At 48.5% G+C, this 16,028-nt stretch overlaps 1 protein-coding gene across 8 annotated transcripts in view; it reads right to left on the bottom strand.

The window, feature by feature from the left end:
• Nucleotides 1–4,258: 4,258 nt before the first annotated feature.
• The window catches only part of BCL11A (BCL11A, BAF complex component), a 142,207-nt gene continuing 130,437 nt past the window's right edge, over nt 4,259–16,028 (bottom strand). For 5 of the 8 annotated variants that reach the window (XM_027693303.1, XM_027693305.1, XM_027693304.1 and 2 more), the window contains one exon: nt 9,140–14,352. In XM_027693303.1, the coding sequence (XP_027549104.1) occupies nt 12,347–14,352 (2,006 nt within the window). In that variant the 3' untranslated portion in view covers nt 9,140–12,346. Of the gene's footprint in view, nt 4,859–9,139; nt 14,353–16,028 lie in introns of those variants that run through there. The other 3 variants (XM_027693301.1, XM_027693306.1, XM_027693307.1) reach the window with 2 other exon arrangements.

Here is a 16,028-nt window from a genome sequence, read left to right as displayed (position 1 = left end):
AGGGTTAAGCAGCCTGTGGATGCTCTGCCTGTGCACTCGCCACCTGGAGCGGCTTCTCTCACAACTGGGAACCATTAAAGGTTTAGCGTGAGCTGGTGCAGGTGGGAGAGCTTTTGGCTGCGGGCTCTTTGATGCACTGGGCTTGGCAAGCTCTGGGGATCATCTGCCAGCCCACAGGGAGAGGCCACATCTTGCCAAGGGGACCCTGTCGCTGAGGTCAGCCCCTCACCGGCTCCACGGGGTTGGGCAGGGGTCTTACTGCTCCAACTAAACCTCCTCGTGGAGGGAAAAAACTCCTGCCTGAGCCTCTGAGGTTGAACTGAGCCACACTGTGCCGGGGGAGGTCCAAAGGAATCACCTTCTTCGTGCCGCTTAAATTAGGGTGTTGTAAAACGTGAAAATAACTTGAAAGGCAGTAGCCCCAATTTATTAATAGCAAGTATTTATTAGCCTCCTTGATTTACAGTACGTTTCTGAAAAGTCATCAAGTCCATCACATTCTTCAGCACGGGGGCTGAGGTGGTTTTTTTTCTTGGTCAACACAATACGGAATATAGATCCGAATATGAGAAGCCAAATACAACCTTCATTTTGCATGCACATATCCCACCGACGGGAGGCCCGTAAATGAATCCTGTATAGCCCTTAGACACATGCAGACATTGGGGGGAGAGGTGGGAGCTTCTATACATCACCACTGGAAACCCGGAGGGTCATGGAAAAATCGCCAGGGAAGAGCCATCAGGGGCTAGAGCAACCTCGGGAAGCGTCGCAACACACACACCCCCAAGCCACAAAAAAAGGGTGGAAATCCACTTTATCATCTTGCTTCTGGGTTTTGATACCAGAAACTATCTGTCCATCCACCCCCCCCTCACTGCAGCATTTGACGCTCGCACAGCACAGGCACCTCCACCCACCTGTTATCATCCCTATTCCCAGATTTTTTTTTCCCCCCTCCCCTCCCATCCTCACACGGGGGTTTTGCCTGCCCAGACTGCTCTGCCCGTCACCAGGGCACGCGAGTGCCTTCCCCGCTGGAACCGCAGCGGAGCCGGCGTTCCCAGGGATCACATCCTGCTCATTACGGGAGGCCAGACGAAATTAAATTGGGGCCCACTGGTTCTGCCATCTGAACTTCATCACTGCTAAAGATGCAATAAAAGTAATGGCAACAACGAACAAGCCTCTACCAGATGTGTAACTCTATCCAGGGAGATTAAGGAGTAAGAGCCATATTTGGGGTTTGGGTTGTTTTTTTTATTGTTGTTGTTCTCCCCTTTCCACAACTCCATCTTTCCTTGGGAATAATTGATTACTTGGCCCCCTCTCGGGATGAATGTTAAGAGGGTGATTTTTGGGGGGAGAGGATTAGGATGGAGGGGCAACAATGTTTAATTGACTTGAAGCAGGTACAACATACAACTGAATGATGATGCCTAATCACGCCTGAAATGGGAGGAGAAGCAGAGAGTGGAAAAAAAAGAAGCAAATGAGGCACCACTCATTTTTGGGGGGATTGGGGGGTGTTCAGCTCACTCCGCAATAAGATTTTTATAGTGGAATCAGGTGAAATACCACAGCAGAGCAGGGAGCCCTGGAACAGCAGTGATATTTAGTAGGTCCTCTGCCTCACCACCAGAAATCCACAGGTAAAGGCTCATCCCTGGGTCTCACCAGCACCCAGAGAGCTCAAAGACACGCAGCAACACAAGAAATGAGATGAAAAACTAAAGTACAGAGCAAAGAGCACAGTTGGTAAAATAACCTCCAGCAGCCCAAGGAGGATGGAGCTTCTCTCCACCTTCCCCCAGAGTCCAGTGTCACACTGCCACCCACCAACACCACGATGGTCCCCAGCCTGAAGCTGCTGCTGGTCCCACAGTCACTTGGTGGGACCCAACACAAAGCTGGGGTTGAAACAAAACACAGGGAGTTGTGTGGCTTGAAAACTCATTCAAAGGATTTAGATCTGTTTTCAGATCCCTTCTGGAGAAAGGTCTCTCATGTCTTAAAAGTCCACAACCCAAATGCATCGCAAATCCAAAACATATATTATTTTGAAAGCAAAGTTTAAGTTAAACTTCACAAAATACTTGATCTCTGCTGCATTTTAGTGTCAGGAAAGTGTGCTTAGAAATCAAACACAGCACAGTCAAATCACCTCCAAGTCTTTTTAAACCCAAAGCCTCAAAGCTAAGCTGGGTGATTCCCAGGTATCCCATCACTTACAAGAGGTTCTCAGCACAGACATTACACCTGTTTGTAACTTTAAGGCAACATGAATTCTGAAGATGTTTTAAAGTCATAAGAGCTGGGGGAGAGTTTAACACCTATATTAAAAAATAGACATTTTAAGGACTATTTCGTTTTACCTTCAGCACTTCAGAAGAAGACAGGTATCACTTCTGTGCTTGGCAGAGCATATTCAGCCGTCACCTCTTTCTTATTTCCTGCTTTTCCTGGGAGAAACCCCTGCCTCACGCTGGCTGCTGAAGGAGAGACAAGCCAAGCCAGAGAAAGCAGAGCCCATCACACTTATTCCACCAGGCAGAGCAGCACAAGGATGACCAGTTACTCCAGAAGGCATCCATGAACTGAACTTGGTCTGCACTCAGAAAAAGTAAGGATCAGACACCTCCAGAAGCAGCCACCTCACTCAAACCTCTTATAAAGCAGCTTCCCCTCTTGGCCTGGGACAGGCCTGATGTAGATATGAACCAGGTGAGTCCTGATTTGCAGCCTGGAGGAGAGAGCAGAGCAACCCCCTTGGCAGTTAATAACTCAATTAGCCCTGATCTGACACAGCTGCCTGGTGCAGACACCCCAGGGCAGGAATGGGGGCGCCCGTAGCTAATGGAGCTGCTAAATCCCCACCAATCCTGCACTCACAATCAAAAGGATGCTTAATCCAGCAGGATTCACCCTTCCAAGGCTCAAAAACCCCTCATGAGCAGACACAGAGGTGGTAGCACAGGCTGGGATAGGAAGAACCTTTAAAAACATCTTCTAAGGATAGAAAAAAGCTGAGGGTGTGCGTTAAGACTTTTGGGTAGCTTGACCTCAAAGACCAAACCACCTTAAAAGAAGCAGCAATAGCTCCCTTTTGGTCCCTGTGCACCAAGTCCTCCAGGCTTCCCAGTGTGGCACCCCTGGGAGGTGCTCCTTCCTCCCACCCCGCCCCCTTGCCAAATTTTAAGGTACCAAAGTGTCTGTGCTTGTGCTGTGCCCAGACCACCATGAGATCTAGAGCCCAAGGCTTTAAAAAAAAAAACAAAAGAGCAACCAGCACCCATGGAAAAGGCAACATCGTTTTTCCCTATGGGCGTTTCGCCAGGAGAGAGCCACCCCAAGGGAGGGTCTCACCCAGATTTTGAGAAAGGAGTCGAATTAAACAGAAGTGAGATCGCAGTTCATCCACGAAGCAAATAAATCCACTGGCCCCTGCCCCACGACTCGGCTCTGTCCCACTGATCCCGGCAGCGGGTGTCCTGGCAGCCTGACACGGCCAGGCAGCCACTCCACTCGCTACCCAGCTGGTTTCTTTCACCAAATAAGGTCCATTCCCACTCGTCGGCACAGACATGAGTAGCTACAGCCTATAAATCCCATCGGAGACAGCGCACGAGCTCACACTTAACCCACCCCCCGCTCAGCAAAGCGCCGGGGCCCCCAACCAGCAGCTCCAAGCAAGGGATGAGCGTCACTGGCAAGCAGGAAAGCTCGTGCCCCTTGTGCAAAGTCTGGAGCACTCCATGGGAGACACCAGGACACCAACCTGACAGCAGGTCCCCCAGCTCAGGGCAGGGCTCTGCATCCCCTGGCACTGACAGCATCTCCATAGCAAGACTACTGCCCCTCCCCAGATCTGCCTTCTCCTTGCACGGACACTGACGGGCATTACGGACCCCACCAGCCCCAAAAGTACGTGGTTTGACAGCAGAAATGTAACACGACAGCTGGCATTCATCAGGAAGAGGTGGGTGATGGAGGAGGGAGCTGAGAGGACGCCCCCATCAGCATCACCAAACACCAGTGGGGGTTCACCAGCACTCAGGTGCCACGGCCATAAGCCCAACTCCTGGTCTAGTTATGTGGGACAGGTCTGTCCCCTGGGGCTGTGCAGCCCCTCGCACCAACACCAGCCCTGGTGTGAACTCAGCACTTGGTTTTCTGCAGCCGATAACGGGAGTACAAAGTCATACCAACCGCCTGGCCCTTGTTAGCATTAAAAATTAAAGACAGAGCAAACAAAACCTAAAGCTCCAACATTTATTATGGCAATTTCCCACCCACCCACAGACCTACACTGTGTTTTGTTTTATTTTTAATTCATCACATCAGATGTGCCTCCCGAGAAATGGCACATCGCGGGGATAACCAACAGGCCGGGTTGTCCATGAGAGCAAGACAGTCTTTTCCACAGGGAAAGGAGCTGGTTGAAGCCATCAATAAGCCCTTGACCTTGGTGGGTGGGTTTGCTTTTTTTTTTCTGTTTGTTTGTTTTTGTTTTTAGAAAATAAAAAAAAAGAAACAAATGAACGAAACAAACAAAAAAAAAGGAAACAAAAAAACAACCCCAGAGAAGTGTTGTACTCTATTACAAAATATAAATACGATAGTCTTGCAGGCAAGAGGAGCCCGGGGAGCGCTGCCTTCGGCGGGTGACTCCTCAGGCTCTCCTGGGGATGCGGCGAGCCAGCAGGACAGAGGCCACCTCCGGACGCCGAGACGCCGCCGGCCGCTCGCCCCAGCTTCACCTCCTTTCAGAATTTAAGTGCTCTTGAACTTCCATCCGAAAACTGCCAGACATCCGGGGCTCCCTGGGCGCTGCGCCAGCTGGGGGGGTACGCCGAACCTACAGAGAGCATGGGGACAGAGGAGAGAACAGGTGTGACACGGCCCACGGTGTGAGTAATTCTCTTATCCTACTTTTTTTTTTCTTTTTTTTGGGTCTCTTTTTTGGCTTTTACAACTAGGACACCCAACTGTCACACAGGGATACGGCAGGATGGAGCCCTTCCTCCTCTTGGGCCACACTCTCGCATCCGGCATCCTCGGCACCATGCAGGAACCACAGGGATCACTTAGGAGGAAAAAAAACCCTCTGGGCTTTACTGAGACACTTGGGCAAGGACCAAACCAGCCTGTCTTGAAACCTCCTCCTATTCTTTCCCAAAACCTCAGGGACTTCCCCCAGCACCCACAGCCCATCCAGGTGCTGAAGACCCTGCTAAAGCTGGTACTGTCAATAACGGCACATGGCGGGTGGTTCATGGAGGACTTTTCCCAACTCATTACACGTTGGACGTCGCACGGCCTGGAAGCGCACCCTGCAACAGCAAAGCTCAAGCTGCAAAGCCCCAGCAAAGCCCCCGAGTCCAGCAGCACGGGATGTGTCACCAGGACAGCAGTGATTCCCAGCTCCACTCGGACGGAGCACGAGAGCGGCTGAGAGCCACTGCTCAAGGCCCGTCACCAAGCACCGCGTTGCCCCACACAGCAGACTAAGACCACAGGTAGTGGTGGTGGTGGTGGTAAGGCCGGTGCATCTTCAGCACACCCCCCAAAATCCACCTCCACAACCCCACCAGGGAGCTGGTTTCTATGGAAGTTGCTTCATTAATACTTAAAAAGAGTGGTTGAAGGGCTACACGCGAGCTGCCGTCAGGACTAAACAAGCAGCTCCTTCCTAGGCCACATCTTCACCAGGTGTGAACTGGAGTGTCTCCTCTGACGTAAAGAGCACGTGCCCGATTTCCCCCCCAGGAGGGCTTGCTGCTGCTGGTGCCTGAGCCCAACAGGTTTCCAGGCTGACGTGAAAGCTGGCCGAGAATTCCAAGGCAGCCAAGAGCGCCACAGCCACCCCAGCCACAAGCACAACACCGCTGCAAACCCTACATCCCTCCAAGGGGCATGGGAGCTTGGGATTCCCCCGTGCCTCTTGCCCCTCCTGGATCCCTGTGGCTCGTTTGAAACCAGCAGCCGAGCATCTGGGCTCAGGGAGCAGCATCTCTTCAGCAGCTCTGGCAAAGAGCCCTCTGGGCAGTATCACTCTCCTAGTCAATACTACAATTTGCTCATGCACCCGCCAAAAATGGGTTTCAACCTTTATTGGAGGAAAAAAGAGAAGGAGGGAGCTAAAAGAGCAGCTGGTATCTCTTTTCTTTTTCAGTACAAACTCTGCACTTAGATAAACCCCGAAACTCTATCTCATCAGATATGCCAAAACCTCCTGAATGTCAAGCAAAGACATGGTATCACTTATTCCTGTATTATCTCAGCCCTTGGAAACACAATAAATATGAAACATCTGTACTCTTAATTCTGGATACTGTTTCAGCGCCTTCATTACATTAATCATTCAATTTGGAGGAGATTAAACACTAACGGCGAAGGGGTCTCTGCCACAAAACCACGTTCCTCCTCGAAAGTTAACGGGGTTGAGATCTTAACAATAGAGACAGTGTTACCCAAATATCACTCTTATTTCTAGAGACATCATCTTTCTGCACAGAGTAAAACAGAGAAGTCTCTGGGGAGCGCAGGTCACGCGAGCACAGGATGCCAAAGCAGCTCGAGAGCACGTGGTGGGGCCTTGGACATCCACACCCCAACCCAGCAAACTCCAGTGGGTTTATCACGCCATTAACTCACTGCCACTGGCAGAAAACCACCACGTTTTTCCCAAACTCTGCTTTGGCGTGGCAGTGACAGCACACGTTGTGGTTCGCAAGCTACGCTCCCGCCAGCCGGTGTCCAGACAACTTCTCCTACAGCAGGAGCTGCTTCTCCCAAAGCTCCTTCCTCCAAACCAGCACCCCAGCCCCGTGTGTGTGGCCACAGGGCGACACAGCACCCACAGGGCTTGTTTAGCTCTCAGAAACCTGTTAAATTTAGCTTTTGGAAACGTGTAAATCAAATGCGCTGCTGTGCAATTTAATAAATAAATCAATTGTACACTTTCTGCTGGTTAGTCTTGTAGCAGCGCACGGAGCCCAGATCTACCTAGTGCTGCCTGTACACGGATCTCCATGTGGATGCCTGTCTATATGCTTGTACAGCTGATTATTCCATATGTAAAATATAGTACAGAGAAAGGTAGCAGAACGACGACCACCATAGGATAGACACAGGGAACAGCGCCCACTCCGAAAGACAGCCAGGCTATACTCAACCCCGGGCACACCAGCTAACCAGAGTCCTCTAGACAACATCTTGACCATGGTCTGAACCAGCAATAAAAATAATGAGAGAAAAGGAGAGACTGGACTCTGTACAGATACTCCACGGCACGGGATCAAGAGTCGTGTCAGCAAGGCAGCTGCAAAGCGCATCCCTGCATACACCAGCCCTCCTGGGAACAGCCAGTGTCCATCCTGGCACCTCGAGCTCACCACGCTGGTGATGTTCTCTGCCTCCCCTACACTGTGCTAGGGATCCCTCCATCAGCGCCTGCATCCGCACAGCTCCAGCTCCCAAAGGGGGAGCGCAGTTCAAGGGCACTGCCAGCGCTTTTCCAGCCCCGCTGGAAGCTCATCCCACTAGCCCGGACAACGCAACCTTCACTCCTTCCGTCCCAGGATTAAAATGGAGCTTTATTTATTTATTTATTTTTTTAATCTCTCTTAGAAAAGGAGCAAGTCTTTTTCTTTATAGATATCTATTTCTGTCTTTTTTTAAATCCCGAAGTTCCCCTTCAGAAGGCGCCGGGCAAAATACAGGCAACAAACGATGCCATCACGAGAAGACAACAGAACAACTGGAAGGTTTTACAAAAATCAAAAAAAGGAAAAGAAAAAAAAAACTATTAAATCCATTACACTAGGAACAGCAAGAGACAATATCACAGCGGTACGTGCTTTAATAAAGTAAAGAGATGCTGCAACATGCAGTATTTGTCAAACTGACAACATATACAGACCCCTAAGGGGGAACAGGGGGGACCTGAACTCCGGGTTTTAGAGACAATGCACATAAACCTGCGATTCCCACCAAAAAAATAAAAGCCCAGGGGAGAAGAGGGGGCAGCTCCCAGCTCCAGCCAGGAGCGGTGCCGGGAGCTTTGGCCTGGGGTCAGTGCCATCCCGGAGCCGCGGTGTTAAGGTCTCAGCCCCCCGAGAGAAATCAGCCCCTGCCCACGCAGCTGATTTCACCCCACGTCCCCAAAAGCAGCCGGGGACTGGGGAGCCTCTGGGAGGGCTGCAGAGCTTTTTGTTTGCTCACCTCTTCTGCCAAAGCACTGCCAAACAGGGAGGGAAGTCCCTGCTGCAGACCAAGTGAAGGCCAGGGATGCCGCAGGCTATCGCGGTGAGGGGGTCACAGCTCAGTCCTGAACTAGAGGGGAAAAAATCCCAAAACTATGGGTCCAGACTGCATATGCTTTCCACTGGCCGGAAAGCAAACTCCTTAGCCCAAAAATCCTCTTCCTGGGCAGAGGCGGCTTATTTAAGGCCAAGCTGGGTGGCGGGCGCTCCTCGGGGATAGGAGCACATCCCCCAGAACGCCCCTGCGCGGGACCTTCTCCTACATCCTGCTGCTGGAAGCCACCTCCAGCGTGTGTCAAATGAGGACACCAGAAGCTGACACTGTGTACTTTAAGGTTTTTTTTTTATTTTTTCAATAAAGGGACAAAATGGGTGTATGAACAGGATAATGCAGACAACTGCCAAAAAAACACAGACAGTGGTTTTTCCAATAGAACTTAACAAAGACCAGAAACAAATACAATAAAAAGCCAGGTTGTAATGACCTTTGGTCATCCAAATAATAAAAAAAAAAAAAAGTAATAAAAAAAATAAAAAAAAACCCCCCCCCCAAAAAAAACCCAAAGAAAAATAAAAGATCAAATTAAGTGCCTCTGTTTTGAACAGAGCACATAAGCAATAATAAATAGTGACTCCCATAGTAAAAGATAAAATTTCAAGTTACGACAAACAGCTTTCATTACAGGAATAGAAAAGGCCAATAACAAAATATTCTGCATTGCCATTTACAAAAAAGTATTGACTCAAGCGGGCTTTCTCTTTAATATGCTTTGCATATGAAATTCTTTCCAATCTAAATATAAAGCACCATTTAGTTTTTGGCAATGAAAAAAACTGCAAAACGGTTTTTTTTCTTTTCTTTTTTTTTTCCTTTTTTTTTTTAGCTTTTTTTTTATTTCTCCTTTCTTTCTTTTCTTTCTTTCTTTTCTTTTCTTTTCTTTCTTTTACTGCATATGAAGTTTTAAGATGCTGGAATGTCGGGTGATAGAAGGAAAGGGACATAAAGCACACTACATAACAAACCAACGTTATTAGCTTGCAGTACTGCATACAGTATGGCAGCAGGAAAAAAGAACGAAAAAAGATATGTACACCCCTCTGTGACGGCCAGCAGCGTGACATCGGAACAGGTTTCCCCCAGAGAGCCATTATATGGCCTCGGATCTGTACAATGTCACACTTTTTTTTGTCTTTTTGTCTTTTTTCTTTTTTTTGAAACATACAAATAATTTGCACTATATTATCCTGCCAAATTAAAAAAATATACTGTGGCAGCCTGTGGTTTTTTTTTTTTTCCACTACCAAAAAAGGTACATCGATACCTTTTGAGAGAACAAGCAACAGTTAAAAATACAAGCTTCAATATAAATACTATAGTGCCTACACTAGATGAACATTTAATTCAAATACCATTCTAGAAATACAGAAAAAAGAGACCATAAATGTGTTTTAGCATAGGAATCAACATGAGTGTGCATTTTCCTATATTTAAGTACTATATAATCTTAAACCTTTCCCCAATGCATGTTTTTATACAACCTGAAGAGCTGTGTATATCCAAGGCATAGAATTTCCACTACCATTTTAAAATGAATAACAAGTCTTGTACACCACCAAGACGATGAACCCTAAAATACAGTTTCCCCCTAAACATAATGAAGTGTTGTGGTTTTTTTTTTTTAAATTTTTTTTCCTTAAAAAAATTTTCTTAACATTTATATTTAAAAAAAGTTTTTTGTGGCGGTTTTTTTTTCCTCCTTTTTTTTCGTACAAAAAAAAAACAAAAAAAAAAAATTTCCTTGCACTGTAGGAGCGAAAGCAATCATTCATTTTATGTGAGTGTAGAGAGTCTGTTTCCATTCACAGCGCTGTAATGTCGCGTCCGAGAAGATAAGCTCATTAGTCAAGTAAATGGCTGGCAAAGTTTGTGGGGTTTTGTGGTTTTGTTTTTTGTCTGTTTTGTTTTTTTTTTATGCTCATCAATGAGATCATGTCCGATTTTTATTTTTTTTTTAGATTTTTTTTTTTCCTCAGCATTCTTGCAACTTTTCCCTTAAAGTATAGACCTGTAAACTGGGAAAATTGTACAGTGCACTTAATTGTCCTATCTGAGCAGTCTTATTTTATACTCAACCTCTGTACCTTCGATTAAAGAAAAGATACAGACATCACAGGCAGAGTCAAGTGCTATTTGAACACCAACCGGGGCGGGCGCTAGCTTAAGAATAAAACAAGGAATCCTCTTCCACGTCAACACAAATAGCACACAGAGGATGGGAAAAAAAAAATGAAGGACAACTTTTAGGGAGCACAGACAGATCCTGCTACTCTTTCGCTTTTTTCCTTTTTTTTTTTAAATTTTCTGTTACTTCTTCCAAGCGTCACATTAAAGGCAAGTCTTAATAGTTCATAGTTAATCATCACTGTGTCGATATTAGCTTATACACCTGTTCTAGTTTTAAATGGCAAACAGTACCACATTGTGCTAATAAATCACAATTTATTTATTTTTTTGCTCCCCTATCTGTTACACTCAGTAAAATATTATTGCCAGTCTTTATTTTATTTTTTTATACGGTATACAGGAGGTCTTAAAGTTTATAATTTGATTGTCAGCTTGACAACCAAGTGGCTCCGGATTTATTTGTTTTGGTGCCAGAATCAATAAAAGATATTATTAAAAGTAAATATCTTCATAAAACGGATTTCCTTTATTGTGTGTTTAATGGTGTTGAAGGGCCTCTGCGCGTTTCACATTCTATTTAATCATTGATGGGGAGGGGGAATAAAAGTTTGGGGAGGGCGGGGGGGGTGGGGAGGGGACAGATTCTACATCTCGTTTTAAGCTCTCTCCAGGAGCCAAGCGGGTCTTTAGACTGGTATGATCAGTTTGGTTTAAAAATAATAATAATAATAATAATAGTAATAATAAAATAATAAAAAGGCAGAGGAGAATGATGATTAACTAGGACTGAGCGGGTCATTTCTTTCTCTTCTTTAGTTTCTCTCTTTCCTCTTCGTTCCTAGGGAGCCGGCGTGGTGAGGGGGGCACGAGGTGGACTCGTGGGCCCGGCGGGGAGAAGCTCGACACCGCGACCGACGTGGCGGCGACGAGCTACGCGTGGAGGACGAGCAGAAAGGAGCCATCGGCATCGGCCGCGACAGATCCAAGGCACTCAGATTATTTATTATTATTATTATTAGCATGTGTGTATGTGTGTGTGTGTGTTTGAAACCAAACTAATAGAAATCTACCTCTTCCTGACTGGTTACTTTCCAATTAAAGGCCTTTTTTTTTTTCTTTTTTTTTTAAATTTTTTTTTTTAAACGTTCCTAAGGGGAACTTTCTTTCTCCAATCGGTGGGTTTATTGTTTCAAAGACAGCAATCTAGCTAACGCAACGCTTCTTCGGTGCTATCGGTCCTGTCCGCAGAGGGTTACCCAAAAGCGTGTTTTCCTTCGCACGTCACAAAACAAAACTGTACATGATATGTATTACAGGATGTATGCAGCATGGTCGGTTTTGTTTGCTCTCGGGTTTGGTTTTGTTTCCACTTTTTTTTTTCCTTTTTTTTTTTCTTTTTGCCTCCTCCTCTCTCCTCTTTTTTCCTCTTTTTTTTTTTTCTCCTTTTTTTTTTTTTTTCCCGAACGGAATTGGAAACAGCGACGTGTTTGCTCAGCAACTAATCAGGGACAATTTAAAAACAGCCATAACATACCATACATGCTGTCTAATCCAAAAATTAAAAAAAAAAAAAAAGAAAAGAAAACCAACCAAAATAAAAAAAAAACAACCCAAAATAAAGAAAAAAAAAAAACCCAACATACACAACATGTAAATTATTGCACAAGAGAAAGGCTCAAAGTTTGCGTAAAATGCAATAGTATTGCCCCGATACAGATCATGCATTCAAACGGTGAGAACAAAAAGAAAATAAACAGGGTGTGCTGGTGACAAGCACTTTCCGAATATCCTTAGCTTCCATGACTTCCATCACAAGGGACTAGAAAACCTCTACGGGGATGCGGGATGGGTTAGGGACGGGGGTGGATGGGGAGGGGGGGGTACGAATATACCTCTATTCAGTTTTTATCTCGTTATTCAAGACTCGATCACTGTGCCATTTTTTCATGTGTTTCTCCAGGGTACTGTACACGCTAAAAGGCATCTTACAAATCTCGCATTTGTAAACGTCCTTTCCCACCTGCCCGTGTGTTTTCATGTGCCGGGTGAGCTTGCTACTCTGGGCGCAGGCGTAGTTGCAAAGCTCACACTTATACGGCCTCTCGCCCGTGTGGCTCCGTCTGTGGACGGTGAGATTACTACAGTTCTTGAAGACCTTCCCACAGTACTCACAAGTGTCGCTGCGTCTGCCCTCTTTTGAGCTGGGCCTGCCAGGGCCCGGGCCACTAATATGGGGGGTGCTCCCTCCGCTTCCCGTGCCGCTGCGGCCTGAGATCCCTCCGTCCAGCTCGCCCGGCGGCGTGGAGAAGCGCAGGCTGCCGTTCTCCGAGGAGTGCTCGGAGGAGGAGGCGAAGGGCGATTGTCGGGAGTCGCCGAAGCTGAGGAAGGGGTCCTTCAGCTGCCGGGAGGCGGCGTAGCCCGCCAGCCACTGGGAGTAAACGTTCTCGGTGTTGGGCATGGCGGCGGCCGGCAGGTCGAACTCCTTCTCCAGCTTGATGCGTTTGGAGAAGGGGCTCAGGGAGCTGGGGCTACCCAGCAGCAGCTTTTTGGACAGGCCTCCCGAGGCGGACTCCCCCGGGGAGCAGCCCCGGCCGTTGACCGCGCCCTCGTCGATGCGGTCGGACTCGCCGGCCACCGAGTCTTCGTCGCAAGTGTCCCTGTGCACCTCAGGCTCGGGGAGGTGGCCCCGCTTGTGTTTCTCCCCCAGGACCTGGTGGAAGGCCTCGCTGAAGTGCTGCATGGAGCTCAAGACCATGCCCTGCATGACGTCCGGCATCGACCGGCCCTCCTCGCCGGCCCGCGAGCTGTTCTCGTGGTGGCGGGCCGCCTCCAGGCTCATTCCGAAGCCATAGTCCGGCCTGTCGCTCTCGTTCAAGTCCTCCTCCTCTTCCTCCTCCTCCTCCTCCTCTTCCTCCTCCTCCTCCTCCTCTTCCTCATCCCCGTTCTCAGGGATCATGTTGGGGTCGTTCTCGCTCTTGAACTTGGCCACCACGGACTTGAGGGCGCTGCTGGCGCTGCCCACCAGGTCGCTGGTGCCCGGCTCAGGGGAGCTGGCGGTGGAGAGCCCATCGTCCGACTTCACTGTCATGGGGGAGGACTTGTGCATGTGGGTCTTCATGTGGCGCTTCAGCTTGCTGGCCTGCGTGCAGGCGTGGTCGCAGAGGTTGCACTTGTAGGGCTTCTCCCCGGTGTGGCTCCGGCGGTGGACCACCAGGTTGCTCTGAAACTTGAAGGTCTTCCCGCAGAACTCGCAGGACTTGGACTTCATGGGGGGCTGGGAGGGAGGAGGAGCGGACTGCAGAGGAGGAAGGGGCGGCGTGGCCAGGAACGGGGGCTTGCTGCCGGGCTGGAAGGGCTGCAGCAACCTTTGCATAGGGCTGGGCCGGCTCGGGGACAAGGGTGGGCTGGAGGTGTTGCCGGCCAGCTCCCGCAGCCTCCGGGAGAAATCCATAGCGGGGGGCTCCATCGCCATGGGGTTCAGTCGCAGCACCCTGTCAAAGGCACTAGGGTGATGGGTGGCCAGAGCCATTTCTTCCGCACCCAGGCGCTCAATGCGATGCGGATCCAAATGGTGCCTCGGGGGAGGGCTAAAGAGGGGCGGCGTGGGTGGGAAACGCCCTTCTCCCAGCCCCGACGCCTCCCTCGAGACCGAGCCGGGTATTCTGAGCAGGTTAAAAGGGTTATTGTCTGCAATGTGAATCCCGTGGAGAGGTGGCTGGGAAGGGCACTCTGCACCTAGTCCTGTTGGGATACCAACCCGTGGCGTCAGGGGGCTGCCGTGCTCGCTTTCTAGGTAGATCCGTAAGCCGTGCGTGTTCTGTGCATGCTGCAAGAGGAACCAGGCGCTGTTGAAAGGCTGTTTACAAGTCGTACACGTGTAGCTGCTGGGCTCGTCTTTACCTGCAAAATAACACAACAAGCAGCGTCAATCTCCGGCCGTCCACCGGCGGGCGAGAGCTCAACTCCCCGCCTAAGCTCCTCTCCTCCGGGACGCTCAGTCGGGAGCTGGGAAAGGGACATCCCAGCTCAGGTGCAGGGGACAGGGACGGGAGGAAACAAGGGGCGCAACACGAAGGTCCAAGCCCACCCAAAGCGTATCCACCTCCTCCCAACCAACCCCAGTTCCCAGTTCAAAACTGAACAGTGGCAGGTAACCACAGCACAAAACAAGCTGTGAAAAAAAGGAAGGTATTAAAGTCAATCAGTGCCAGCTCCAACTCAGCGGACTTTGTGCTACAAGAGGCTGCACGTATTTGGAGTGAGGGGGGTAAATAAATAGATAAGTAAGTATAAAATAAATAAATCCCCCTCTGAAAAGCACTCACACAGATCAGTTCAAAGCAGCAACCCAAAGCATCACAACCGCCAGCAAGCTGGGCATCAACACGTTATTATTAGTCTCCTCCTTATTTTGAGACTAACAATGTGTACAAAATTAGGCATCAACTTCTGCTCCTTAGCATAGATTCCACTCTGGGGCAAATTACAAAAAAAAAAAAAAAGGAAGAAAAAAAAAACAAGGGAGCACGGGACAGGGAAAGGGGAAGGCAGCGGGAGCGGCAGCTCCGCCAGGGAAAGAGCTGGAGGGTGGCCAGGAGGCCTGGCCGAGCGCCCTGACGGAGCCGCATTATTTCTCTCGCGCTGAAAAGAAGCTGAGGATGGTAAATGCCACTTTGGCAAGTAGCAGGCTAACTCTATTTCATAATAATTTATTTTTGGAGATAACATGGACATTATAAAAGAGCAACCAACTAATAAATAACTAAACAAAAAGCCGGCTAATAATGACAGCAGAAAGCAGCCCCTTCTAATATACAACAAAACAAAGGGGGATGAATAACTTTTTGAGGGCCGCCCGCAAGGAAAGAGTGGTGTGAGATATGGCGAAGGTGAGGGTGCTTTTATTGATTACTGGGATTTTGAAAATAATTCACTTCCACCCCCACACGGATGCTCTTTGCTAAATGCTGGTAAACCGAAACCGGAGTTAAGAGAAGGACAAAAATTCATTTCCAGCCTTGTCCAGCAGTTCTCACAGAGCTGCTGTTCAGGGATATTGTAAAAAATTAACACAGTGTTGAGGTTTGCTGAGGAATAAACCAGGAGCCCTCCAAGGGCATCAGCACTCGGGGTGATACCAACTGTCACCACGTACTCCTGCACTGACCCAACACTCATATTCCAAGGAATCTGCTCCTTAGGCTAAACAGGCTGTTAGGGTAAACAGGCTGCACTGAGAGTTGCCCCCATTAGGTTTCCCCTATTTGCTTAGTATGAAGAAGAGGAAAATTAAAAAAACAAATCAGGCAGATTTGGAAAGAAAATGTCCACATTTCCTCGCTTTATCTGCACCCGTTGTGTTTCCTATCTCACTTGGGAGGAAGGGAAGAAAAGCTTCATGTGTACATTTTCTTCCTCAGGTGAGCCGAGTGATGATCTGGGGGTACGAGATGGAACTAGATATCTTTAGATATCTTTAACTAGACATCCTACCCCTTCCAACCCAAACCATCCCGTGGATCCTATGAGATCCAGCGCTGGCTGTACTGCTCCATCCCAGCTTTCCTCCCTGCCTC

This window comes from Neopelma chrysocephalum, unplaced genomic scaffold (genome assembly GCF_003984885.1).
Source record: "Neopelma chrysocephalum unplaced genomic scaffold, ASM398488v2 Primary Assembly neopelma1_91, whole genome shotgun sequence".
Classification (NCBI taxonomy): domain Eukaryota; kingdom Metazoa; phylum Chordata; class Aves; order Passeriformes; family Pipridae; genus Neopelma; species Neopelma chrysocephalum.
Note: the sequence above shows the minus strand (reverse complement) of the source record. Positions and strands in the feature narration are given on the sequence as shown.